Source organism: Rattus norvegicus, chromosome 15 (genome assembly GCF_036323735.1).
Source record: "Rattus norvegicus strain BN/NHsdMcwi chromosome 15, GRCr8, whole genome shotgun sequence".
NCBI lineage: Eukaryota > Metazoa > Chordata > Mammalia > Rodentia > Muridae > Rattus > Rattus norvegicus.
In genome coordinates, this window is record NC_086033.1 from 41,836,936 (window position 1) to 41,862,858 (window position 25,923).

Below are 25,923 nucleotides of genomic sequence, written 5' to 3' on the forward strand. Positions count from 1 at the left end.
TAGCATGTTAAAAACCTTTTCTTTAATAGAAATTTATGAACTGGAAAGATGGCTCAGTGGTTAAGAGTACTTGCTGCTCTTCCAGAAAACTTGAGAGTTCTGTTCCCTGCATCACTGTATCGGCTCACAACTCCAGCTCCAAGGAGTCTGATGCCCTCTTCTGGCCTCCAAGGGCACACACATGGCATTTTCCCTCCCCTAAACCCACAGAGAGATAGGACAGATAGACAGATGATAGATAGATAGATAGATAAATGGATAGATAGATAGATAGATAGATAGATAGATAGATAGATAGATAGATAGATAGAGGTCTTTTAAAAAACTGGAATTTATATACTAAATTTGGCACCCACTTTCAGAGATCCCTTTCCTTGGCAAAGCCTACAAGGATTCACAGACTTCTGATTAAGAACAAACTAGCCCAAAGCTCTAGGGGCTGTGTCCTTATGAGTCACTTTATTTCCCAGGCAGGAAAGTCTGCTCTCCAGCCAAAGACCACATCACAGCACTGGCCAGCAAATATGGTTGTCAGGGAGCCAGATGACAGAGGATCAAACTCTTAGCCACCATCATCACCGCTTACAACTCGGTTACAGCTCGGTGCCAACCCCATTCTGTCCCCAAATGAGCATTTTGTGTTCCCAATTAATTGTCATTCCTTGGAGGGATTAGAAAAGGACAGCCTTCGGTTACTGATGCAGCTCAGATTAACTTTGCCTGTGTGCTATTTTGTTTTTGAACCACAGCTCTCTGCATAATGGTTTAAAAAAATCAAAGCAAACTAGTGGTCCAATATTTATACAGCCTCACAATGCCCATTGCGCCATAGAGTCACGGGAAGGTGCTTAAGTTCCGACAGAAAGAGAAGGGGGAAAAAGCAGGGTCATGGTAATGTCTCTCATGTATCAGTGATAAACTATGTCCAGGGTAAACCAACAAGAGATTTTAGGACCAACATAAGCAAAGCCAGCTGAATCAGAGGTCATGTCTGTTTCAGCATTACCTTTGGGGTTACATAATTTTTACAGATCGAGGTCAGGAGACACACAATACATCTGTGTTAAATTAGCCTACCCTCCCAGTGGCTCTCCCTCCCGGGTCTCAGCAACCTGCTCGCCTTGTGGCTTCCCCGTGACTGGGCTTTGGGGGTAAGTAGTGCCAGGGCTGAGTTAGCAGAATCCCCCAGACTCGGACCACAAAGCCAAGCCTAGCATTAGAAAGAGCAAAGAAGACACCATCAGCACTTCCAGCATTCATTCTGGTTCCCTCAGACCCCTCCTATGTTATGTCTTCAGAAGAGACCAGTTCCTATAAATGAGGTGGGTGTGGGGCTCCATTTTTAAATTCATGGGGTTTGCGGAATAGACATGCTGTCTTGTTTTCTCATGCCATCAGAGACTCTGATGGTCATATCACATCGCTCGAAAACAGACTGACATTTGGAGTCAGATGTAAATGGCTTGTCTGCGGTGACGGATTAGTGCTGAGAAACATTACAACTCCCTTGGCTACCAAGACCCTGGCCTGGTTCAGCTTCCACCTGGCATCTGCAGTTCTCGTGATATCCCCATGAGAGCATGAAGTCAGCTACTCCCACTAACGCTACTGAGAGATGACTGGATAGATTCCTATAGCAAAATCTGAAGGAAAGAGACAGCGCCGACATACAGAGGCTCCGAGAGCTGCCAGCAAGTCTGCCCTCAGAGCCCTGCTGACCTCTTCTAGTTGGGCTCCCAAGAGCTTTTCTCACATGGCCAGCCCTCCCGCTGCTAGGGGAAGTAAGCAAGAGCCCAGGGGCCCCTCCTGTTTTCTGATCCCAGGGTTCATTTGCCTCTGGACTCACAAGTGACCTGGCTTTCTTTTCTGCTGTCCTAAAGCACCTGGGGGACAGTTCCACAGTCCTATCATTTGAACTCTTGTCAGAATGAATGACTGACATGGGAGACTGACTTCATAACCACTCTCACTTCTGTGCTTCTCAGGCCTGGCACAGTGTCTTGCTCTCTGATAGACAGTTTCAGAGCTGAGAGCCAAAGGGGCCAAGGAATGTGGGGAGGACTTAACCCCAAAGGTGGCAGATGATGTGGAGAAACTAAAGCAGGAAAGATGGAACCACGGAGCCTGAGCTACGGAGCAGCCTACAGGAACAAGGTTACCTCAGGAATAGCCTGAGTAGCCCACAGGGCATAGAAGCAGACTCAGCAGAATCACGTCCCCAGGAAAGCTGGCGCCAGAGTCTCTTGGGGGTAGAAACTTCTTCAGCCAAAGGTCGTAGGTCACAGCTTGAGGTCTTATATGAGCGAGCACAGCAAGAGCTCATCACCTGGCTCCCGACTCTCAGCCTCTGTGTATAGACCATGGAACAGTCTATTCTTAGCCCTCACCTCTACACCCACACCTACCCCCCAACTCCCAACCATACACTTCCTTGCCTCACTGCTGTGCTAAGATACAGACTAACGCTGGATCCTAAGGACACAGCCCTGAGTGTGCATCTCAGCGCTGTTCCCTCTCAGCTCTGGACCCCTAAGTAGGTTCCTGCCACCAGCACAGGGCTGCTAGGGGACCAACTGAGAACAGGGCATCCTGGTATATATCTAGGTGCCTAACCACCCTTCACCACTTGACCTGAGTGCATGCAGTGCCTACAGAGTCATTAAGGTTTGACAAGTGGTTTGAAAGGTAGCTTAGCTCCCCTCCCCCCAAACGCACTGTTGGAAACAAGCACAGAAAGAGGAAGTTGTCCAGCCAAGCGCCAGGCCAGAGCTCCAATCTAGAAGTGAAGTCTCAGAGACTAATAAGCCAGGAAGGGCACAGTCCACCTCCAGCTCTCTCTTAGCTTCTGACTCCTCCTCTGGGCTTAACCCCAGGTCACCATCTTGTCCTGTCCATATCAGCAGCACCCTGATGAGATACACACACACACACACACACACACACACACACACACACACACAAAGTCTGATATATATATATATATATATATATATATATATATATATATATATATATATATATATCAGACTTTAGAAACAACGCCCACTCTCAGTTTCTTTATCCACAAGGCACAGACTCTTAGGCTCGGGCTCCTGAGGGGACCAGGAGTTGGCTCAACGGCACTTCGGACATAGCTTGTGTGTAAGCTTGTGCTACCTGGGTGGACACTTGCCTCCATGAGTTTCTTCAATGCGGTGGGGTTTCAGATGCCTGCCAGAGATGGAATTCTTTATTCTGAACCTAGATTCTAATCTTCTTCAGAAAGGGTGAGGTGACCTTGAGCCAGACAGTGTAAATATGGTAACATCAACCTCATTGGGCTCTGTGTAGTGGCTCCAGCTACCTTCCTTTCTAGCAGGCTGGGCAGCTTGCCTCTAGCTCCGTAGCTGTATGTCTGTATGTCCCCAGCCATTTTCTCTCACATCCCATGTCCTCTGGGGGACCTCCACAGCCTTTCCCATCTTGGAACTACAGACATACAGTCTACCCTGGATGGGTGAGCTTTTATAAATCCAAAGACCTCTCAGGAACAGACAGCGGGGTCCCTCACTCATAGCCACAGCACAGAGCACATGGGGATTCTGTGTCTCACACGCATAGCAATGCTCCTGCCCACTCACCCATCCCACAGGCCTCAGAGCACTGTTCACACTGTATAGAGAAACGAGCTGCCCAGAAGCCAGCTGACAGACTTACCTTGCAGGGCTTCAGTAGCCTTTCAACATAGCTGTTCAGATCCCAGGGTGCATGTGGTTGAAGAATCTTCTAGCAGCAACCAGAAGCTCTGGACCCAGTTACGACAAACCAATCCCATCCCCAGATGGATTCTTCTCATCTCAGTCAGCTTCAGTGGCTTGTGGCTTCCTGCTAACAGCATTCAGAGGTGTGTGTGCCCCCGTTGTGATCAGACTTCCATCAAAAGCCCCAAGAAGCAGTTCAACGTGAGCTCCACCCTCCAGCCAAGCCTTCTGGAGAATTCTGGCTCCTCAGCCCCAGAGATCCTCTTGAGGAAGTTCCGTGGGCACCTGACGTTCAGCCATGCTGGTCATATTGCCCCTCTGGTACCCCAGAGTTTTCTCATGGGTTTTGGTTTACCACGTGGCTGGTGTTTTCCCTCCATTGGTTTGTTGGGGTCGACACACCTCTAACTATCTCCAGAAAGTATTTTTCAGAGGGTTCTGTCCGCACCACCTGTGGGAACTAGGGTGGGGTCCTCTCAGTCTGTTGGTTTTTGCTTTGCTTTTCAATGGTGCTAATATTAGTGAGGTGACAGGATGGTGTGAGCATTCAGTGGCCGAGCAGATGTGACTGCAGTGTCCAGAATTGATGCTCAGTGTGTACAAATCCCCTGTGTTTGCTGTAGCACTGTAGTCAGCAGGTGAATCTGATCTCAGAGGTTCTTCAACTGATCTCTGAGATCAGTGAAATCTCAGAGAACAGACAGTGAGGTGACAGGGAAGGACTGTGACACCATAGCTGGGTATATCCTTTCCCATATCAATCAAGGGGCAAATGGGACCAGGAAGGTTGTTGAGAGGACCTGCTGCCCAGATGACATCATACACCTTGCTCATCCCGGCATCACAGGGGGCCAGTGGGCAGATCCTCCCTTCTTGTTCATATCTAGGAGCCTAGATAGAGTATATCATCAATCTGCCAGTTTCTACTTCACAGCCCATACAGAACATCCTTTCTGGGAGTTTATGGCTAAGAGAGTGTTCACCGCAAGTCTGTGTATGACAGAGCTATCAGAAGCTCTTTGCAGTAAGCTGTGGAGCTCTTGGTTCTATGGGCTGTTGCTTGTCCCCAAAGGTTTAATAAGAACATGTATAATGTCCCTATCATGGTATTTAGGATAGAGTAAACAGCTAAAGTGTTCACCTGCAATCAATAGGCATACATGTGTGGGAAATAAAGGACCATCTCAGGAATTATTCCTCGGGAATCAGGTTTTTGCTGGGGTTTTTTGTTTGTTTGTTTGTTTTGCTTTGTTTTTGGCAAGGTTTCTCTTTGACTTTAAACTTGCTAAGCAGGGTAAGTTGCCTGACTAGTCAGTCCCAGGAATCATCCTGTCTCTGCTTTCTACAGCCTGGAATCATAATTGCATACCAGATTTTGTTTTGTTTTGTTTTGTTTTGTTTTGTTTTGTTTTGTTTCATAGCAAGTCCTGAGGACCAGACTTGGCTCCTCTGCTTGCAACGAACAGAGAATGTTTGGACTTGAAGCTGTGCACTTGAACCTGAGGCTGGGAGAATACTAAGGGAAGTCAGGGAGACAGCTTGCTCTGACACTGGCTCGTCTACCCAGAGGCAGAGTGGGAGAAATGGGAGAGTTTGCAAGAGGAGAGAGATTTCAATTTGCTTATGGCCTTGGCCTTGGTATAGTCTGAGAAAAACTCACCCTTCTGTTTACCACAGATGTTGGAAGCACACACACACACACACACACACACACACACACACACACACACACACAGATGGATTCCAGCAACCACTCAGAAAAGAACAGGGAAGTGATGCTGTTGGCTTCAGATGTCTGAGCAGAAGTGAAAGCTATTTTCAACCATTTTCATCCTCACAACGTCACAGGACCCATGGGAAAACTGTTAGGGAGAAGACCCAGGAGACAGATGGGAAGGAGTGAATATCAGGTTAGACAGTATCCTTTGTCAGACAGTTTATGAAGGTAGGGAGCCTCGAAGAGGTCTTGTCAAGGCAGGACTGAGACCAGACCCTCATTCTGACTCTCTGGGTTCTTTCTATGCTCAGCCTGACTGCCTCCCTCGGTCATTTCCCTCATTTATTTTTGTGCATTTGGGGTGACTTATGCAAATCTCAGGGCTCTCTTTCCATGACTCTACACCAACCTCCTGATAAAAACTCGCCTATAATTAAAACCCAAAGATGTGAGCAATAGAATACTTAAGCTGAAAAACATTCAGATAATCCAAGCCAAGATTTAACTCAAAGGTGTTGGTCTGGGACATTATTAGCTAGTCCCCTTTAAATGGCAACAAGTATAACATCAGACAAAAATTGTCAACAAAATAAATACAAGGAACAACTTTCAGATCATAGGGAAATGCTCAATCATTAAGAACTTCTATTGTGCTGCCCAGCACATGGGTGCTTTTTTCTTTTCTTTTTTTCGGAGCTGGGGACCGAGGGTGCTATTTTGAATAAGGAAAATCCTAGGTTTGCTGGTACCTGTGGTAGGCTTGGTCCACAGGCCAATGAAAACCAGCAACTGTACTAGCAAGAGGAAGCAGGTTTGGTCCTGGGGATGGAGAAGTGAGCCTGCAGTTTATGGCTTAAAGGTTATGTATTCAGTTGTAGACAAGAAGTTGGGGAAAACTCCAAGTTTATTGGCTTAAGGTTATAGCTTTGATCCGGGGTGAAAAGAAACACAGTCAGAATTGGAAGATACTTCAGGCGAGGTAGAGCCAAGATACTAAAATCTCTTTACACACCCAGTGAATTGCTGAAACAAGTATGACCGAGGCCGGGGGTGGAGGGAGACACTAGAGAGTCAGCCAAAAGTGAGGTCAAAGGGCGACAGAAGGGCTTGCTGTACAGCCGCTTGCCTCTCCAGCCACACCCAGCTAGGGCAGCTGAGTGTGAAGGGTACTTGTTCAAGGTGTGTGAGCGTGACCCCTTTCAAAGATTATCACAATGAAGAAAGAGACTAGAGCCTTGAGGGAGCCCGATTAAAAAGTAAAGTAAAAGTGTTGGAGAGATGGCTCAGGGAAGAGTACTCTCGGTTCTTGCACAGAACCTGAGTTTGATTTCCAGCCCCCATGTCTGGGGGCTCCCAACTGCCCATAACTGCAGCTCCAGGGGATCCATGACCTCAGGCTCCCACAGGTGCCTGAACACACACACACACACACACACACACACACACACACACACACACACACACACACTTTAAAGTAATAAAAACAAGTCTTAAAATAAAGATAAATGCTGATAGTACACAGCGCAGAGATTACAGCGGCTATGCAGCATGCCGTGGGGCTCGGTGTTATAAACTAAGCCCGACTAGGTTCCTAAAACCAAGCACCAGTAACTTTCAGGAGAATCAAACAAAACTAGAAACATTGCAATGCGATGCCCAGTTTTCATCAAAAGTTACAGACATGAGGAAAAAAGCAAAACTAAAACACAACAGCAACGACAGAGTGGCCAGAAAGCAATGCCAAGCACCAAGGAAGTGTAAGAGTTCAAAGCAGGCACCACAGATAGATACGTCCATGGAATTAAAGGAAGATGTTCTCAAAGATGTAGAGTGTTACACTTCACGTTAATACGAGTCAGCAGATAGGCGCTCTCAACAGAGAAACGGAAATTGTAATAAATAAACAACAAACCAACAAATAGGCTGGGGTTATAGCTCAGTGGTTAAAGAATTTTCCTAGCATGCACAGGTCCTGGGTTTGATTCCTGGTACGAGAGAGAGAGAGAGAGAGAGAGAGAGAGAGAGAGAGAGAGAGAGAGAGAGAGAGAGGATTTCTGTGAATTAACGAAACTGAGACTGGAAAGCCATGAACCAGGCCTGTGCCGACAGTGGAGGACTGGTATAAAATCACTTTCTATGAAACATGCAAGTCGATCTCATAGGGCTCAGAGGAAACAGCACAGAGTGTGGGCTTCGGGGAGCAGGGAGTGGTTGGAAGGTTAGGAGAATCTTTCCTGCGTGCAGTGTGCACCCGCTGTGGGATGGGAACTTCTCGAGTTCATGACGGTTCCTTGGCTATCTCATCTCCCGTCTCCTAGACTGCTAAACTTCTGCTAAGAAATACGCTTATAGTGCATTGGGACCCCCTTGTGTGGCTGCATTCATTCCTTTCAGAATTCTCTTTGCTTCCGGCTTTTGACAGTTTGATTATAACGAGCCTCGAGTCAGTCCTCTTCTGATTGGCCTTTTTTTTTTTCTTTTTTTCGGAGCTGGGGACCGAACCCAGGGCCTTGAGCTTGCTAGGCAAGTGGATTGGCCTTTTTTTGGGGTCCTTTGATCTTCATCTGGATACTTATTTTCTCCCAAGTTTTAGAAAGCTTTCGGCCATCATTTCTTTGTGTGTTCCTCTCTTTCTCACCTTCTGGGACAGTGACAATATGTGTGGTCTGCTTGATGCGGTCCCTCCGAGAGCTGTGGTGTTGTTTTCCTCCCCTGACTGCAGGGCTCCAAATGTTTGCCGATTCTTCAGCTCGGTGATGTCTGCTGGGGATGGTTGGTGACGAAACATTTCACTTCACTCCTGCTGTTCTTCAGTCTCAGAATTCTTCTGTTTTTTTGTTTTATGGCATCTCTCTGTTGAACTAATTTTATTTAAGTACTTTTTTTTTAATACTCTTGAGCTGTGTATATTTTTTGGCTGAGCTGCTTTTTTGAAAAAAAAAAAAAAGCATTATTTTGGATTGTTTGACAGGCAACCTGAAGATCCAAATTTGTCTAACTGAAAGCTTGTTGTGTCCTGTGGCGGTACATGTTTTATGTACAGGCATACACATGTGAGCTTGCATGTGTGCGTGTGCGCATGTGTTCTTGAGTGTGTGCGTGTGCACGAGCCCTCGTGTGTGAGGGCTCGCAGGTGTATTTGTTGGCATCTGCACATTTGGAGAGGCAGGAACGTCTTGCCAACCGGTGAACTGTCTTTGGTAGGGAAAAAGCTTTGCCTGGGAGTCAGCTCAAGGGAACTAAGTGGGGTGTGGGAAACGCCAGGTTCCTAATGTGCAGGGATGCTGCATCCAGGGCACGTGTTCTCAGGGAAGTCAGCAGCTCTGGCTTTGTTAGGTGGGCACTGGTGGCAATGGGACCACTGGCTGTGACACTGACATTTGTAAGCACTGGAAAGTCCCAGAGGGACAGGCAATGAAAGCTTTGGCTCTAAGGAAGCACTGGGGTAGGTTCCAAGCAGCCCTCTCAGCTTAGGGTTAGTATTGACCCTCAGAGACAAAAGCTGTGTAGGACCATGACAACCCCAAAGGTGCTAGGATGCTCAGTGGATCCCAGAACTTCTGTTCTCAACCAGGGAAAAAAGTCATGGCCAAGGAGAAACCTCTTGACACTGAGCTGTTAGACTGCCCTGGGGTTAGGACAACGCACTCGACATGCTCTCTGTGTTCTGCTAGTGCAGCCAGTCTCAAGTTAGACGCAGCTTCTTAACTACTCCAGAGCTCCCAGGACCTATTTTCATCTGTGGTCATTGTGAAATCGTTGTTTTTGTGGGTAAACGAGGGGTAGGATCTCCCAAGATGACATCATCTCACCCCTGTTTCATTTCTTTAGTGTTAGTTTGACCAACTAAGTTGATTTTCAATACTTCCCAAGCCTCAGGACCTATGGAGCTCAAGAGAATGCCAGGATGGAGTCTCTGGAAAGGAGTTTGTTAAACACAGGAAGTGTCTGAATTCAGAAGGGAGACAGCAGGCCTCAGCGCCATGTGGGGTAAAGCTGGGGTCCCAGTTTATAAATTGTCCAGCTGTGGGTGTCCCACTGTGTCCCCCAGTTGCCAAACCTCAGTTTCCTCATCTTAGAATTGAGACAACAGAAACCAGCTCTTTCTTGGGGTTCTTGTGACAATGAGCCTGTTAAGTAGCTGGCCCGCAAATGTTTGATACTTCTTTTAAATATCTCAAGTCCTTGCACATGAGTCCTTATGGGTTTCTTGGTGGCCAACAGCTTAAAGCTGCCTAGCCTGCCTGAAGCACATTTTCCTTGTCTTAAAATGCAGATGTTGTTGACATTTATCTTCTAAGGGTTTCAGGTCCCTAGCATGCTGACCCCTCAATGTATGTGAGAAGTGACTGGGCCCCTTCTGGCCTTTGGCTGCAGGCTCTGGTGACACTGCTTTCTAGCAGAGGCCTGCCAACCTGCTCCCTTCCAACTGCCAATAGTCACCAAGTCAAGGCTCTCCCTGGGCATAGCAACTGTCTATACCCACACAGAAACCCACCTCTGGGACAAAGCTGAAACTTCAGCTGAGCAATAGAGCTACCAGAATTGGGGGTGTTTGTGTGTGTTTGTTGTTGTTTTGGGTTTTTTTGTTTTTGTTTTTTTTTTTGTTTGTTTTGGTTTTTTTGTTTTGTTTTGTTTTTGTGGTCCCACCTTATCTTAAATCTTCCCAGGGAATTTTTCCTTGTTACATACTTCTCCAGACCCAGGCTCCATCACAACCTCAATATTTCCTAAGAGATAACAGTGGCATCTGAAGAGTAGAGTCCTCTCTACTCCCTGTCCTAGGCAGCAGATCCCTAGACAGGCTGTGTGCAATCCCTCCCCTGCCCATCTCCATGGCTAGTCCTCAAGCCAGGGCACTGGTAGCCTAGACAGTCTTCTCCTCTAACCAGTTCTCATACTCTCCTCCCCCTCTCAGTGACCACCATTGTGTTTTCTTGACTGTACTTGTCAGCCCCCAGAGGGAGCTTTAAGAGACTTTGCTCATTGGTTTATCCAATTGCTGGTGCCTGTTTCATGCACTAGAATAAAGGTTAAGACCTGTGAGAAGGTATGGTGATGCCTTTCCTGCTGTTCCTGTAATAGCCTCCAATAGTCATAGTGAGAACTTGATCACAATTGTCGAGTGACTGAAGGAATCGTCATGTCATGTCCAGGTTTCATTACTCCCATTCTGCAGGGTTAAGAAAGGGACATTTTCTTAAAAGCCAGGGAGCAGTTGCATGAGACAAAATTCTAGGCTTTCCCATCTGCAGTCCAGTCCTCTCTTCTCTCCAACATTTCTTCTTGGAAAACCCTTTCCAGACCTCCATTCCACAATCCCACTAATGACCAGTTTTAGAGCAGCAGTGCGGGGAGCATCCAATCCTGAAGGCTGAGCCGCTAACCGCAAACTAAGCTTTCTTAGTAACTTAAAGGTCAGCAGCCTTGTAAAGTTCAGCTAGCCCCCCTGAGACCCTGGGGACACCCTGGCTGCAGAGCCCACCCTAGTGAGCTGTGGTGCAGTCACTGCAAACTCTTGCAGGCCTCCTTACTAGGAGGCTTCCCCAGAGCAGGAGTAGATACTAAGCCAGGGCCACCCCACAAGGACACTCAGTACATAAAGGAACAAGCTAGATCAGGGACTGGGCTGGGCTGGCCGGCACAGTGGTTTTAGGAATTGGCACTGGGGGACTCTCCCTAGGAAGGGAGAGGCCACTTCCCCATTAGGGCAGAATCCAGGATGCTCTAGCAGCAAATGGTACCTCCTGGTTAACTGTTTAGCCTCTCAAACCTTTTATACCTGCCAGGTTATTTCGCCTCATTTTTCATTCATGGGTCACCTCATTGCGTTGTGGCACACCAACGAACACATTTCCCAAAAGGACAGAGTTGAGGGAACACGTCAAAAGGGGAAATAAGAGTGAAAAGATTAAGAAATAAAAAAAGAGAAGGCCAACGTGCCACAAATTTCCTGGGAAATTCCTCTGCTTGCTGAGGGCACACGCCTGACTTTGGGTCCTCTAGAGCCCAGAGTGGAGAGCACACACAAGCTGAGCCATCAATGTCTAGAAAAGAAAAGCAGATCAGCCACTTTCAGAACTAGTTCTCCTGAGGCTGAGATAAGAAGATTGTCCACTCAATGTTCCCAAGCGCCTAGTGGTTCTCCAGGCACCTAGTGGTTCTCCAGGCACATAGTGGGTCTCCAAGTACCTAGTGGGTCTTCAAGCACCTAGTGGGTCTTCTGACTGGAGACACTATGGGCATAGCCTTTCCAATCCTGATGGCAAAGCCGGAGAGCAAAGCTCGGCATTACCTAGCACACAATAATGCATGCTGTGGGGTAGCAGGAACCGGGGGATAAGAGCAGACAGGAGAAGATATGGCTCTATGTAAAGACCCTTTTTGCCTTGGGAACAGGTGAGGCAGGCTGTGAGAAAATCATTTTAACCCTGAGCTTCAGTTTCCCATCCACAGAAAGCAAACAAAATTGCCACCATTGCAAAGCGCATGTCTGGTGATAGGTAATGAAGTCATAGTTAAAATAATGTGGCACCGACTAACTTAGAAATTACCGGATTGATGGAACTGAATGGAATGATCCAGGCTTATACTAAAATAAGTAAGATAACTAAAATAAAATATTGGCATTTTAAACTAGGGGAGAGAGGAAATAGGACTCTGAAGGGATGTTGAGGGACTCGGACATTCATGCAGAAACAATGGAGTATGTGTTGAGCCTCACTGGTCACCAGGGAAATGAAAATGTCCTGGGGTTCTGTCCTCCCCTCCTAGCTAGACCATCTGGGGTAACGAGTCAGCTGGTCCTACTGGCCGGATGTGTGGTCAGTTACCACATAGAAGGTGTAGATTGTGGTCTGTATGCAGGTGAGGGCAGGGGCAAGATGAGGCAAGGCCTGTGACTGGACCGTGAAAAAATAAGAAAAGTAAGGTGGGCACAGAGTTTTGAAGGGAGGAGAGAGAGAGAGAGAGAGAGAGAGAGAGAGAGAGAGAGAGAGAGAGAGGGGCGCGCCAGGGGAGGGGAGGGGAGGAGAGGGGAGGAGAGAGAGAGAGAGAGAGAGAGAGAGAGGCGCCAGGGGAGGGGAGGGGAGGGGAGGAGAGGAGAGGAGAGAGAGAGAGAGAGAGAGAGAGAGAGAGAGAGAGAGAGAGATGCCAGGGGAGGAGAGGAGAGGGAGAGAGAGAGAGAGAGAGAGAGAGAGAGAGAGAGAGAGAGAGACGCCAGGGGAGGGGAGGGGAGGGGAGGAGAGGAGAGGAGAGGGAGGGTGCCAGGGGAGGAGAGGAGAGGAGAGGAGAGGGAGAGAGAGAGAGAGAGAGAGAGAGAGAGAGAGAGAGAGAGAGGTGCCAGGGGAGGGGAGGGGAGGAGAGGGAGAGGAGAGAGAGAGAGAGAGAGAGAGAGAGAGAGAGAGAGAGAGAGAGAGAGAGAAGTGAAGAACCAAGATGGAGGAAGAGAAGGTCGACCCAGATCCGTGTGGCCATAGAGTCACAGGTAGTTATAAATATTTCATAAGGGATGGAACTTTATAGGACAATTTGTTTTTATCTAGGTAGGCAGTTGACATCATTATCAATTGGTTATGAGCTTATTGTGTGGACATTTTGTGGAATGAGAATTTGATATAAATCTGATTGCTAAATTATAAGCTTATTGTTTTGATTTTGACAGGTTACTGGGAGTTGTGACTATAACCACAGGGGGTGGATGCTGGGGATGTGAGCAGAGTTCGCAGCAAGGGAGTTGTAGAGGAGTTGTAGAGGGCGGCTGCTGCTGGGCCGGAGGCCGCAGCATGGGACGGAGCTTGGCGAGTCAGGTTGAGACGCTTTGCTGTGCTTTGCTGATTACGATGAAGTACCCCACCGATGCCATGTGGCCCTATGGTGCTGACACTAGTGTAGGTTGTCAGATTCTCTTTTATTATTCGCTGCTATAAGTATAGGGAGGTATGGGGAAGTATAAGGAGGCTGGAGGAGAACACAGCATGGAGGCCAGGACACCTGGGTTGGCCATCAGGAAGGGAAGGTTATCTGTCCACAGCAGCAGCAAATTCCTACCACAGAGGAAGGAGCATTATAGAATAACACGTATGGTCAACTGCAGGTGGGACGTAGGCACCGGACCCCACACTGTCATCCATAAACCAGTTGCCTTCCTCTTGTAGGCCTTTGACTAGGCTCACACTGGATCTTCAGCCTTGATGCAGAAAAGAATTTCTGGAAGAGCCAATGAAAAAGCAGCTTTGGAATTTATTTAAAAGTTAGAAAAGTATTCAGGGAACGAATGCAGATGGGCATCAAAGAAGAATCTCTATTGCCTCCGCAGCACCCAAGTGTACCTTTCTGGTGGATCTCGGGTCACACCTCAAAGTGTTGCTGAGAAAATTCTCCTCTGTTTGTCTCTATTTCTGTCTCTGTCTCGGTCTCTCTGACTCTGTCTCTCTGTCTCTGTCTCTCTATCTCTGTCTTGGTCTCTCTGACTCTGTCTCTCTGTTTCTCTCTGTTACTGTATTTGTCCCTGTCCCCTCGTCCGTGTCTGTGCACACACGTGAATGAGGATGCCTATGTAGGACAGAAGAGGGCGTCTGCTCCCCTGGAGCTATAGTTAACGTATGCTGGACTGTGCACCTCACAGACCAGCAAGCCCTCCTAACTGCTGAGTCATTTATCCAGCCCATATGATGCTTTTAAATATTTTATTTTAATTTTTAATTATGTGTATGTAGGCAGAGGAGAAAGGATATGTGCCAAGAATGCAGATGCCCACAGAGGCAGAGGCATGAGATTCCCCTGGGACTGAAGTTACAGGCTGTTGTGAACTGCCCCGTGTGAGTGCTTCGAACAGACCTCAGGTCTCCTGGAAGATCAAAATGCGCTCTTAAACACGAAGCCATCTCTCCAGCCTGTTGCATGCTTTTAAAAACAGTGCTCATTATAGAAGCACACACACACACACACACACACACACACACACACACACACACACACACACACACACGGAGCCAAAACACAAATGGCAGTTTACTATGAATGGTAAGAATGTGAATGACTGTTGCTTTGGGGCAGGGGCATTTGGTTTCATTTCTTTTAAATTTCCCATATCTAAAAACAAAACAAAACAAACAAACAACAAAAAAAGCCCCCAAAAAACAAAGGGTCCAAATTAAAAATCTAAATGCTTGAAACCATCAGAGAGATATACACCAAGCATAGATTGAAGGTAGGGGTGGGTCTGCAGGGCTTACTTACAATCTCAAGTTCCCCAGTTAGATCTAGTAAGGTAAAGAGTCCTTTTCTTTGAGAAAAGAATGTTCCAGGAGTCTAGGAAACCAGAGGTGACCACGGTTTACAGACAGAGGGATGGCTGAGGGTGTCCTCTTCAGAGAGGGAACACAGGGAAGAAGGGATCCTCACCCCACATCATTCTTACCTGTGGCTAGTTCTTCCCCTCAGCCATGGACATCCTGCTGCCTGCCCACCCAGGGGGAGAGAATAGCCAGTTCAGTCCCTTGAGCTCCTGGGGTAGCCACCTTTGATTCCTTGTGTGCCTTGGGGAGCAGGCTAAGTGGGGGCATATGGGCTAGGCCTCGAGTTAGTGCATTGTGGGCTTTTCTTTATATCAGAATAGGCTGTCCGGCTTTGGGCCCTTGGTTGCTTTAAATTCAGCTTTCCATGGAGCTGGGAACCCCTCTTTGTCTTTAGAGGTTCCTTCCCCCCCATTTGTTTTCTGCAAACCCTGGCCTCACCCCACACTTCAGCCAAAGTAGTTTCCCACACAAGCTCATGGAGAGAGTGACTCAGGCCTAATCAGGGTTTCTGAGCCAGAGACTACCTCAAGTCTCCTTCCCTCAGGCAAAAGTACTGGCCCAGGAGAGATGATGTCAGGTCCAGGAAATGCACTAGCCCTGTGTTTCCTTCCTCAGCCTGGTTCTTCGGCTCACAGGGTTCCAAACACCAGGTGCAGAGAGCTCCACAGCCTGAGCCAGGACGAGCGGGGAGCCAGTTGTTTTCTGACTTGTAACTACAGAGCAGAAACACTCATTAGTTTCTCGCAGGAGCCTGAGCTTAAGGCCAGGGAAGAATACATAGGAGGGACAAGTCAACCTGGGCAGGAACCCAGACTGCTGCACACTTGGGGCTGGAGGGCACAGCAAGGCACACGGGCAGTGTCCTGTGCCTGGCTAAGACCAAAAGCACTGCAGGAGGCACTTATCCAGCCTTGGCTGTGTCACAGTTTATCCCTTCCCGATCTCCAGAAAATGAAGACGATATAACCCACAGCCCCCTGTCAGCCTTTAGAAAAGAGGAGAGAGGTCATAAAGGCCCATTAAGAAGAGGAGAGATAGCTGTCTCTGGCTTGCTATAATCAGGTTAGGGATGAGGCAGCCAGCTTCCATTCCACAGAGATGAATAAGGTAGCCCAGGAAACCGCCACTGCTTCCTGGGCCTCTCTTCTCACCCTGTCTCATTCCTAGTACAGAAGACAAAAGGCCCAATTTACCCTGAATCCACCTCATAAATGCTCTTCCAGAACATTCCTGTGTCAGTGGGTCAGACCCTCTCCCTCCATGCCTTTTTTGGTGGGAGGGTTTGGAAGGACTTCAGTGAACTTTACTGATGGTATTCAAGAGAGTGTGTTTTCTTATGCCCCTCCCCTTCTTCTGGGATCTGTGAGGGATGGTCAGTGTTTCCAGCTGGTTGGGAAGAGACTCCTCCGCAGCTTAGGGCCTCTCACTTCCTCTCATGTCCCTGATGGGGGTGGTGGGCCAGGACTTCATACTCCTTGGAGGCCATGTAGGCCATGAGTTTCACCACTGCATTGCTATAGCTGTATTTGCTGTTATACCAGGACATGGTTTTACAGAGTTGCCAATGAGATCAATGTCAGCCCCAACATCGAAGATAGAGGAGCAGGAGTCACTGTTAAAGCTGTAGGATCCGTGGTCCTCGGTGTAGCCCAGGATGCCCTTTAGAGGGTTCTCCGATGCCTGCTTCACCACGTTCTTGATGTTGTCATACTTGGCAGCTTTCTCCAGGCGACATGTCAGATCCATGACAGACACATTGCAGACAGAAACAGGGAAGGCCGTGACAGTGAGCTTCCTGTTCAGCTCTGGGATGACCTTGCCCACAGCTGTGGCAACACCAGTGGATGCAGGTGTTCTGGGAAGTCCTATGGCCCTCATGCTACAGCTTCCCAGAGAGGCTATCCACAGTCTTCTGAGTGGAGTGACAGCATAGACTGTGGTCATGAGTCCTGCTACAATGCCTAACTTGTCATGAATGACCTTGGCCAAGGGGTAAATGGTTGGCAGTGCAGGAAACATGGCTGACAATCTTGGGTGAGATGTCATACTTCTCATGGTTCATACCCATCACAAACATGAGGCATCGGTGGAAGGGGCAGAGATGTTGACCCTTTGGCCCCACCCTTCAAGTGGTCCCCAGCCTTCTCCATTGCAGGGAGGAAGCCAGACTTCACAACATACCCAGCATCAGCATCCCCCTATTTGGCGTTGGCCGGATCTCACTCCTGGAACATGGAGAGGGCTTCTCCATTGATGACAAGTTTCCCATCTTAGTCTTGACTGTGTCATGGAACTTGCTATGGATACAGTCATACTAAAACATACAGACCATGTAATTTGAGGTCAATAAAGGGATCAGTGATGGCAACAATATCCACTTTACTGTAGTTGAAGGGAGCTCTCTGGTCAGCAGGTAACCAGTAAGATCAAATCATGTCTCAAGGACAAGCAAAGCTGGCATCTTGGGAAAAGATGCAGATGTCTCCAGATTGGAGAGGAGCAGCATCCTCCATGCCTTCTGTAATAGAGGAAAACAGACACAGAAGATAAGAGCATAAACCATTCATGTACATTCACCTACACAGCAGCGTTCACACTCCAACCATGGGCTGGCACAAGGAACATTCCAGACCATCCCACAACTTGCAGACCTTGAAATTTCTCCAAGAAGGCAGATGAGATATGAGTGACCATAGGGGTGTGTCATAGCATCAGTTTGTCCTAGGTGATAGGAAAAACAGGTCCTCCAGGGCCACAGTATGTGGGTGTATACTAGAGAGAGTGTGCATTCTAGTCTCTGCAAATGGAAACATCTGAAGTGTGTGTGTGTGTGTGTGTGTGTGTGTGTGTGTGTGTGTGTGTGTGCTAGAGAATGTATGCGTTCTAGTATCTGCAAATAGGGAACATCTGACCAGATCTATGGCTTCCAGTCACACAGCTGGCTATGGATACATTCCTGTGAGTATGTTTGGTTGTGACTGAGATGATCAAATGGGGGCAAGAAACTGAAGAGGTTCAAAACAAGAGTTTTAAAGAATTTTACTTTTTTATTTTAAATGGTGTGTGTGTGTGTGTGTGTGTGTGTGTGTGTGTGTGTGTGTGTGTGTGTGTAGAGGGGGTGAGGGCATGCATGAGAGTCAGATGCCTACAAAGGCTCTAAGAGGGTATGAGAGTCCCTGCAAGCCTCCCTCCCATGTGTGGTAGAAGACACAGCTTCTGTCAGAGCAGGATACACTCTAATGGCTCAGCCATCTCTCTGGACCCAGAACATATATTTTAATCCTGACCTCTGCCTGTTTGTTGTTTTTGTTGTTTGTTCTTTGGCCTACTCTAGTTTTTCAGACTCTGCTCTCATAGACCTAAGTATTTGGCATGGCTGGGACCCAGAGCTGGAATAGCTGGTTAGGAAGAGTAGGGGCTGAGAAGAGTGTTTACCATCACACCAAGGCACTGACAACATGTCGCTTTTTCACTCTTAGAAAGCTTCAAAAACAAAACCAACCCCTTCCATACCGTGGGCATATTTTTAAAGGGCTCAGAAATGCCCCTTTAAAGAAGTGGATGGGGGGGCTGGGGATTTAGCTCAGTGGTAGAACGCTTACCTAGGAAGCGCAAGGCCCTGGGTTCGATCCCCAGCTCCGAAAAAAAGAACCAAAAAAAAAAAAAAAAAAAAGAAGTGGATGGGGAAACTGAGGTCAGAATAGGGGAGACTGGTGAGCTCTTTATAGGGCAAACACTGTAGAAGGAAGCCTTCCTTATCCTTTCCCTTTTCTTTCCTCCTCTTCCTCATTTGCCCCCTTCCAGAAGGACCACCTGCAGTGAAGGCTGAATGTGTGCCAAATCGGAACATTAGCTGGAGGTGGCTCTTGATGACCCCTGCCAAAGTGACTTCTCTCCATGCTTCTCAGTTTCTCCCATATGATAAGCAAGCCCAGCCCTGTGTGTCTGGCTCTCTTGATCCCACTTTTATGGATCTAGTTCTCTGTGAAACAGAAACAAAGGCAGGATCATTACTGTGAGTCAGCGACCCTTGCTAGAGTGGCTCGATACATCCTTAGCTAGGATGAGAGCTCCATGTCATCCATGCGCCCCAAAACTGTGGTATGTCTGTTAGCACCCCATTCTGTACTGTTCTGTCTTTCTGGTGTCAGATTACAAAAGAGGTCAATCTCAGGTCTGGGCAAAGAAGGCAGCTAAGACATTCTCAACTCTGTCAGCTAGGGAGGATTTGCTTTTTAGCCATTAACCTAGACTAGAAAGAAGCTACACCCTTTCTCAGGTGTCCTCCATGGCAGACAAGATAAGGAACACCATTAGTGTTTGACTGTGTCCAGCCAACCAGTACTTCAGGCATTTATAAGCATTGGTTTATAATCCTCACAACCATGCTCAATGGAAGAGAGGCAGCCTTGGTGTTTAGATAGGGAAACTGAAGCTTAAAGTCTGACAAGGTTTGCTCAGAGCAGCACATTAGCAAGAGGCAGAGGCACAGAGCGGGGCAGCTAACTCACATGCAGTACCAGAGTCACCAGGATACCCTTCCCAAAAACTCAGGGTTGAAAGATGAAGGCACCCAGACTCCCCTGTTCTCTACATGATATAGGCAAACACTTCACATTTCTTACTATCTGGTCTCTGACCAGCTCTGAATCCCCTGCTGATGTCTAGGCTTTCTTGGTGACAGAATGATTAGGTTGATCCATCATATTAGGCAACAATTTTGCCCCTGACCCACCTTAAATCCATTATTAGGGCCTGGCTGACGGGAATGAAATCAACTTATCAGGCCTCTGACAGCACTAATCAGCTGCTGGATCTGTCGGAGGAAGGCTGTGGAGCTGAGAAGCCCCTGGGCCTCTCTAGCTTGGTGGTGTGCTCTAGATTTCTTCCTGCCTACTTATGTAGGATCACCTTACTGTGAGTTTAGAGCTTGGAACTGGACAAGCAATGTTAAGGCTTGAATGCGAATTGTCCAGCATGGGAGCACATGTTTAAACACTTGGTCCCCAGCTCGTGGCACTGTTTGGGGAGGTTGGCTATGTGGATGGCATTTGGAATTTGGCAACTATGAACATATATAATAACTTTGAGATATATAATTACCCAGATCCATTTCAGGTCTAAGCTCTTGACTTCCTTGTCTCTACCAACCCAGAAGTCACTGCTATAAGCTTCTGCTACCACAAGCTGACCAGCCCACTTTAGACCCCATGCCTTTCCCACCATGATGGATGTAATCTTCTGAACCATGAGTCTGTGTAAACCCTTCTTCCCTTAGGTTACTTCTGTTGGGATTTGGTCACCAAGGAAAAAACAGTACCTACTATAAATAGGCCATCATCCTCCAATATGGAGCCCAGCTTGCTCAGTAGTGTCTCAAAGCAAAAGCTCATGTGGGCCTCGCTACCCTGTTTCTCTTCCTCAGACTTCCTTGTCCTCTTGCTGGTCCAGATTTGCACTGTGCAGAATTGTGCTGCTGTGTGGGTTTTCAGTCCCACCTCCTGCCACTGCTGAGGTGATGGATCCTAGGCAGTGGGTGCTGGGTATCACAGAACTGGGGTCAGAGAAGGCCAGAGCTGAAATCAATTGTACCAAATGCGGAATGGGCTAACCTAATTAGTGATGACGTTGAGTCTGGGGTCTGGATCGCTTGGCTCCTTCTCAGGATTCTCTCATCCATCAAGGCTCCTTGAAGGGTGGTGTGCAGCATCCATTGGCTCTCCTCTGATCCTCAAGGCTGCACACCACCACTGGATCAGTGACTGCTGGCCTCTTTCTAATGCTGCATGTGCTGAAGAGACCGATGTGCAGTTGCCAGTACCAGACCTGGAAACACTTTCTCAATTTCCGCTCTTACCAGTGTTCATAGGAAGGGAAGAACAAGCTCCAAGAGGCGACAGTGGAGATGGAAGGGAGGATAGTGACAGCCTGGGCTTGTGCCCAGTGCACCATGCCATCTGTTCCTTAAACAAACCAGCAACACAGGCTGCGATTACACCCACCCCTGACATTTGAGAGGCTCAAAGCAAATGCAACGAAGGAGGCCCACGCGCCGTGTGTCTAAATATTTGAACATTATAAATCAAACTAATAAACTTTGAAATAAGGTTTGTTCTTCCCTCCTGCCCTGACCAATAGACATTTATAAGAACCTCAAAGGCCAGGCTCTGATTTCACATTTGGACTATGGAGCTCAGAGGGGCAGAGGAACTAGGTACGCTCTCTCTTTTCTCTTTTCTCACCCTTGGCACTTGGATTGGACAAAGGGACTCCTCAGTCTAGTAGTCCAGCCTCTATCTGGGTCTTTGAATACCAGAGAAGAGACCACAGGCACATAAGGGAATAGCCAAACATGACTATTTTGTGTGTGTGTGTGTGTGTGTGTGTGTGTGTGTGTGTGTGTGTGCGCTTGTATGTATGCCTGCGTGAATACATGTGTGCATGTGTGTGCATTTGTTTGCATATGTATGTGTATATGTGTATGTGTGTGCATGTTTGCATGTGTGTATGTGTATGTGCATGTGTATATGCGTGTGCATATGCGTGTGCATGTATATGTATTTGTGTGCATGTGTGTATATGTGTGCATTTGTTTGCACTGTATATGTGTATATGCATGTGTGTGCATGTTTACATGTGTGTATGTGTATGTGTATGTGCGTACATGGGTGTATGTGTGTAAGTGCATGTGTGTGTGTGCATGTATACATATCATCATACATGGTGTTCTTACAGATTCTGGGGACTGAACTCAGGAGTTCCTTTTTCCAAGGAAAGCACTTTACAGACAGCCATCTCCCTAGCCTCAAGCACAGCTATTTTCTCCAGGAACTTCTGGATTCTGCTATCCAGACTGTGAAGCAAAAGGGGTGGGGGGTGGGGACTAGGAGAGACACATCTTGAGCCTGCAGTCACCTGATCTGGAGCAGGCCCAGGGTAGAGCTATCACATGCATCCTAGGAGTCCTCGTACCCACATATCAAGTCAATACCAAAGAAATCACTTCAATTCATCCCCAAAGTCCCTGCATATCAAAGGCCTCGGCGACTGTCTCCCATACACCAAACACCATCAGGGCCAAGACTTGATCCCAGGTCCTTCTAACTCCTGAATCCCTGTTGAGTCCCTCCCTCCTCTCTGCCACCCCTACTGGCATCCTCACCTAGGAAATACAAAGCTGATGCTCTCCCCTCCTCTGCCCAGAATCTCTGTGTCCTTTGCTTCCTGCCTCCAATGAAGGAGAATCACCTGATCGCAGGCCTCCTGTCTCACTTCTCCTCAGCTAGCTTTCCTAAAACAGTTGAGCTGTGACCTCCCTTCCTAATCCCACTGCCCTGGGGACTGTCACACACCGCAGCTCAGTCCCTGGCTCCTATATTTCTGACCTCAAACTGGCCATCCCCAGTAATGAAGTCCTTCTCCTCATCTCCACTTCTCCAACCCACCTCCAACACTTCTTGAAGTCTCCCCTTCCCCTAGCTCCTTACCTGGGCTGGGCAGCTATCTGACCTTTTCTGACCCCAGCAACACTGTGAATGGTTGGTAACAAGTGCCTCGGATGACTGGCCCCTGAGTGGACCATATGGGTTCCATGCAGGACAGGAGCCTGCCCTCGGTTGCTGAATGGACCCCTCTGAGAGAGAGGAATACACCAATGACAACCAATTGCTGGCATCTCTTGTAAGTCACATCTTACCATTTGGTGGGGAAGTCTCTCCAGGAGCAGCTGGAAGAAGTAGATAGACTCTGGCCCTGGCATCATCCTAACTGCTCTCTGGTGAGAGAGGAGTACCTCGGTAGCCTGGCAAGGTCAAGGTCTTATCTAAGGAATCCTCGGGAGCCCAAAGCAGGATCTGATATTTACAAGATAATAAGTCTTTATCGGATGGGTGAAGAGCCAATCCAGGAAAACAGGAAGATGGGCATTTTGTGTTTCAATTTCAAAAACCTCCAAAGTAGAAGATGGATTCTGTCCTGCTTGTCTCAGTAAAGCTGCAAATGACCAGCATGAGAGGAAAGTCTCCCAGGGAGCCCTGGGAAGTTAAGGCTCCAATTTTCCACCTCTCCAGGTCTACTTGTCTTTGTAAGAGGGGCCCATTTCCTCCCCTGAATCATATGCAAGCCACAGAGGTTTCTGGCTTCTTTCAGACGTGCAGAGCAGCTCCAGAACCTTCCAGAAGGGCACAAGTGACCTGTGATGAGAAGCGACAGGGTCAATCAAGGCCTTGGCTTTTAGTCCCAGGTTAATGCCCCCAGAGAGGTGGCTCTTAACCTCCTGGTCTCTGTGTGTGTGCAGCATCCCTTCACACATCTTCTACATGCATGTGCGTGCACACACATGCACGCAGACACACACACACACACACACACACACACACACACACACACACACACGCCCTGGAACATGCTGCAGACTACTGTTGAGCCACTTCCTTCCATGAGGTTCTCAGCCAACACTGAGCTCAAACAAGTTCCCTGACATCTCTCTGACACCACTTTAGCTGACCTACAAGGAGCACTCAGGTGGGAGGTGTGGCAAAGACCTAACCAGCTACGAGATAATCTACATACTGCTATCTTCACTCCTAACCCAGTCTACCCAGAGTCCAGACACACTGGTTCGTGGGGAGGGGTAGGTTGGGTGTTGAGGTCACACCTCAAGTGCTTCTCTAGTCAGTCAAGGGTCAAGGATCATCCATAAAACCACAGCAACATGACTCAAGAGACAGATGGTGCCTTTGGATAAGAGGAGACGAAAGTGACATTCTCTTGGAAAGACTCTTAAACCCTTAGGGTTTTAGGGAGCTGGTCTGGGACAATGAGACCACCTTCTGGCATCATCTCCAAGGCATTATGTTCTTGAGGAAGCTGGTCTCTTATGTGGACCCCTTGCCTCAGCCTGTAGTCAGGATGGTCCTAAGAGTCTACAGGCATGTCAGTCCCGCTTCCGTTCTCTATGGCCCTAGGTGCTAGCAGCTCGAGGTGCCCACGGGGCAAGGTTGGACTTTAGGGCAATAGGGCCTGACCTTAAGAGTTTCAGGACAGATGCAGCTGCTGCAGTTCCCAAGACTGAGGTGCATGTAGTTAGAGAGGCCACAGGCTCGGATCAGACTCACCAGCACTATCCACAGCCCTTTCCTCTTAACGTGCTGAACCTCAGTTTCCCCATTCGAAAGCTAAGCCAAAGCTGCCCACAAATGCCCACCCAGCTGGAGTCCTGCGATGGTGTGGCACAAGCAGACCACTGCCAGTTGGTCTGGCTTGGTGGCTGCTGCTAGGATCAAGATCCCAAGCCTTTCGTGGGTGGAGTGCATGCAGCCTGCTTTCCCTGCCCACTCCCTCAACGAACTGCTGACAGTGGCAAAGCCACGTTGCCATGCTGGGGGGGAGGGGGAGTGGGGGACCGGAGGGGGGATGATACGGGACGGGACAGGACTCTCTTCGTTTTGATCTTAATGGAAAAAAAAAGTTTGGGTTTGATGTCGTCTGGGGCTTGCTGAGAGTTCCTGCCTGGGCTTGCCCGTGCACCGGGAGGGAGAATCCGGGGTCTTTAGGACCCGGGCGCACTTGGACCAGAGATGCCGGGAGGCCGACCTGCCGCGGCTTGAATGGGAGGCGGGCGGCGGCGCCGGGAGGCTGGCGGCGGAATAGCTCTGCGGTCGCCAGGCAACCGCCCTGACGCAACGCAAAAGAACGTCCCTTCAAAAAAGAACGGTGCGGGGAATTCTCAGCGATCTGGAGCTCGGGAGCTCGGGAGGCGGGAGCCGAGCTCCGAGGGGCGGGCGCGGGCTGGCGGCGGGGACCGCGACAGCTCCGACGACGCGACCGGAGCTCAAGAAGGTGGGTTCGCGGTGGTAAGGTTTTGTTAAGGAGCTCGGGTGCCCAGGTCTTCAGGGTGGGCAGCCCTGGAGGGAAGGAAGACACCTCCATAGGACAGCGTGGTTCCCTCTTATTTGCTCCTGGGGTTTCGAGCCTCTCTGGAAGGCGTGGGGGACCAGGTGTGGACTCCATGCCTGAACCTCTTGGGACTCTGGTCTAGAACTACTCATCTAGGCTGGTGACTCCCACACCTACACATCTAAGGGAGATGGGCGTTCTTGGTTCAATCTCTAACTCTGAAATGACCTAGGGTGCTTAGCCCTTTGGCACCCCAAGAATGATGCCAGGGACACCAGAGGGACTGCACACACAGCCAAATGAGCAGGTCAGCCAATGGAGCTGGGCTTCTGAATGGCCAGAAAGAATAAGTGTGGTGGTGTGGGGGGCGCGGGGGGGCAGCTTTCTCTCAGATGTGGTTCCTGTGTGTGTATGGGCTCTGTTGTGGGTAAGCCCTCCTGGGGACACCAGGAAGATGAGTTGGCTCCAGGTTGGTGTCCCCAGCTTCATTCACTTACCAGCAAATTCTACCTCCATCCCTCCCACAACCAAACTGTCATCCCTGGAGAATCTCGGATGAGACCAAGTGCTGTACAGAGTGCTGGGTAGATGTGGCTCCAACATAGCTTCCCCTCCACACACCAGAGTCCTCTCCTCTCTCTTCCCTTCCTCTCTCTTCTCTCTTCTTCCCTTTCTTCTTTCCTCCTGTTTCCTCCTCTCTCTCCTTTCTCTCCTCTCCCACCAAACTTGGGACTTACTGGTTAAAGTCCTGGCAAAGTCAAGGTAATCGAGGTACCTGTTAGCCTGTCCTCTGCTGTGAGATGGATCCTGCCGGAGCAGGTTTCAAGAGCTTGGGAAACCTCTAATGCTGTACTTCAGGCAATAAAAGTGAAGGTGCTTCTCTACAGAGGGCCTCCTGATCTCCCTGCTGAGAACCCATGTGCCCTTGGCCATTGTGTGATTACCCTTTGAGGAGACAGTGTGAGTCTCTGTTTGTAGATGGAGAAGCAAAGAAACTTGGAGCAGTTTGTGTGGCTTTAGAAAACGCAGAGACATCCGTGGGTCTAACCCCTTACACTCCAGAAACTCTCTTAGAAAAAGATTGCTTCAGGAGCCCAGGGAATCCACCATGGCCCGGGACAGGAAGACACTATTCACACCCACATGAAATCACAGTCACGAGGGGCTCGTCTCATGGCCTAAGAAAGTCCCCTGCATACATAAAGCCCTGACTTTGTACCCAGTACTGCATACACTGGGCATGGTGGCATGGTGCCTATAATCCCAGCCC

The 25,923-nt window shown here is 48.7% G+C and overlaps 2 protein-coding genes and 1 long non-coding RNA gene across 7 annotated transcripts in view; 1 reads left to right on the plus strand and 2 right to left on the minus strand.

Moving 5' to 3' along the window:
• The window catches only part of Blk (BLK proto-oncogene, Src family tyrosine kinase), a 38,304-nt gene extending 34,235 nt beyond the window's left edge, over positions 1 to 4,069 (minus strand). Inside the window, exons 1-2 of one of the 2 annotated variants that reach the window (XM_006252188.4) lie at positions 3,697 to 4,069; positions 2,160 to 2,347 (exon numbers count right to left, since the gene is read on the minus strand). In XM_006252188.4, coding sequence (XP_006252250.1) covers positions 2,160 to 2,323 — 164 coding nt within the window. In that variant the 5' untranslated portion in view covers positions 2,324 to 2,347; positions 3,697 to 4,069. The remainder of the gene's footprint in view (positions 1 to 2,159; positions 2,348 to 3,696) is intronic. The other variant, NM_001025751.1, reaches the window with a different exon arrangement.
• A 10,061-nt stretch (positions 4,070 to 14,130) lies between these two features.
• Positions 14,131 to 24,408, minus strand: LOC120097013 (uncharacterized). Of its 3 annotated transcripts, XR_005494034.2 has the most exons (4): positions 23,783 to 24,233; positions 22,453 to 22,948; positions 15,281 to 17,274; positions 14,131 to 14,305 (listed from the first exon to the last, which is right to left on the minus strand). It is a non-coding gene; the product is annotated as an uncharacterized LOC120097013 (long non-coding RNA). The 3 variants fall into 3 exon arrangements; XR_005494035.2 differs by lacking the exon at positions 23,783 to 24,233 and adding an exon at positions 24,351 to 24,408 and having other exon boundaries at positions 14,131 to 17,274; XR_005494033.2 differs by having other exon boundaries at positions 14,131 to 17,274.
• Fam167a (family with sequence similarity 167, member A) overlaps positions 24,336 to 25,923 on the plus strand; it is a 30,157-nt gene continuing 28,569 nt past the window's right edge. The window contains exon 1 of one of the 2 annotated variants that reach the window (XM_008770771.4): positions 24,336 to 24,596. The gene's annotated coding sequence lies outside the window, so the exon portion shown is untranslated. The remainder of the gene's footprint in view (positions 24,597 to 25,923) is intronic. The other variant, XM_063274553.1, reaches the window with a different exon arrangement.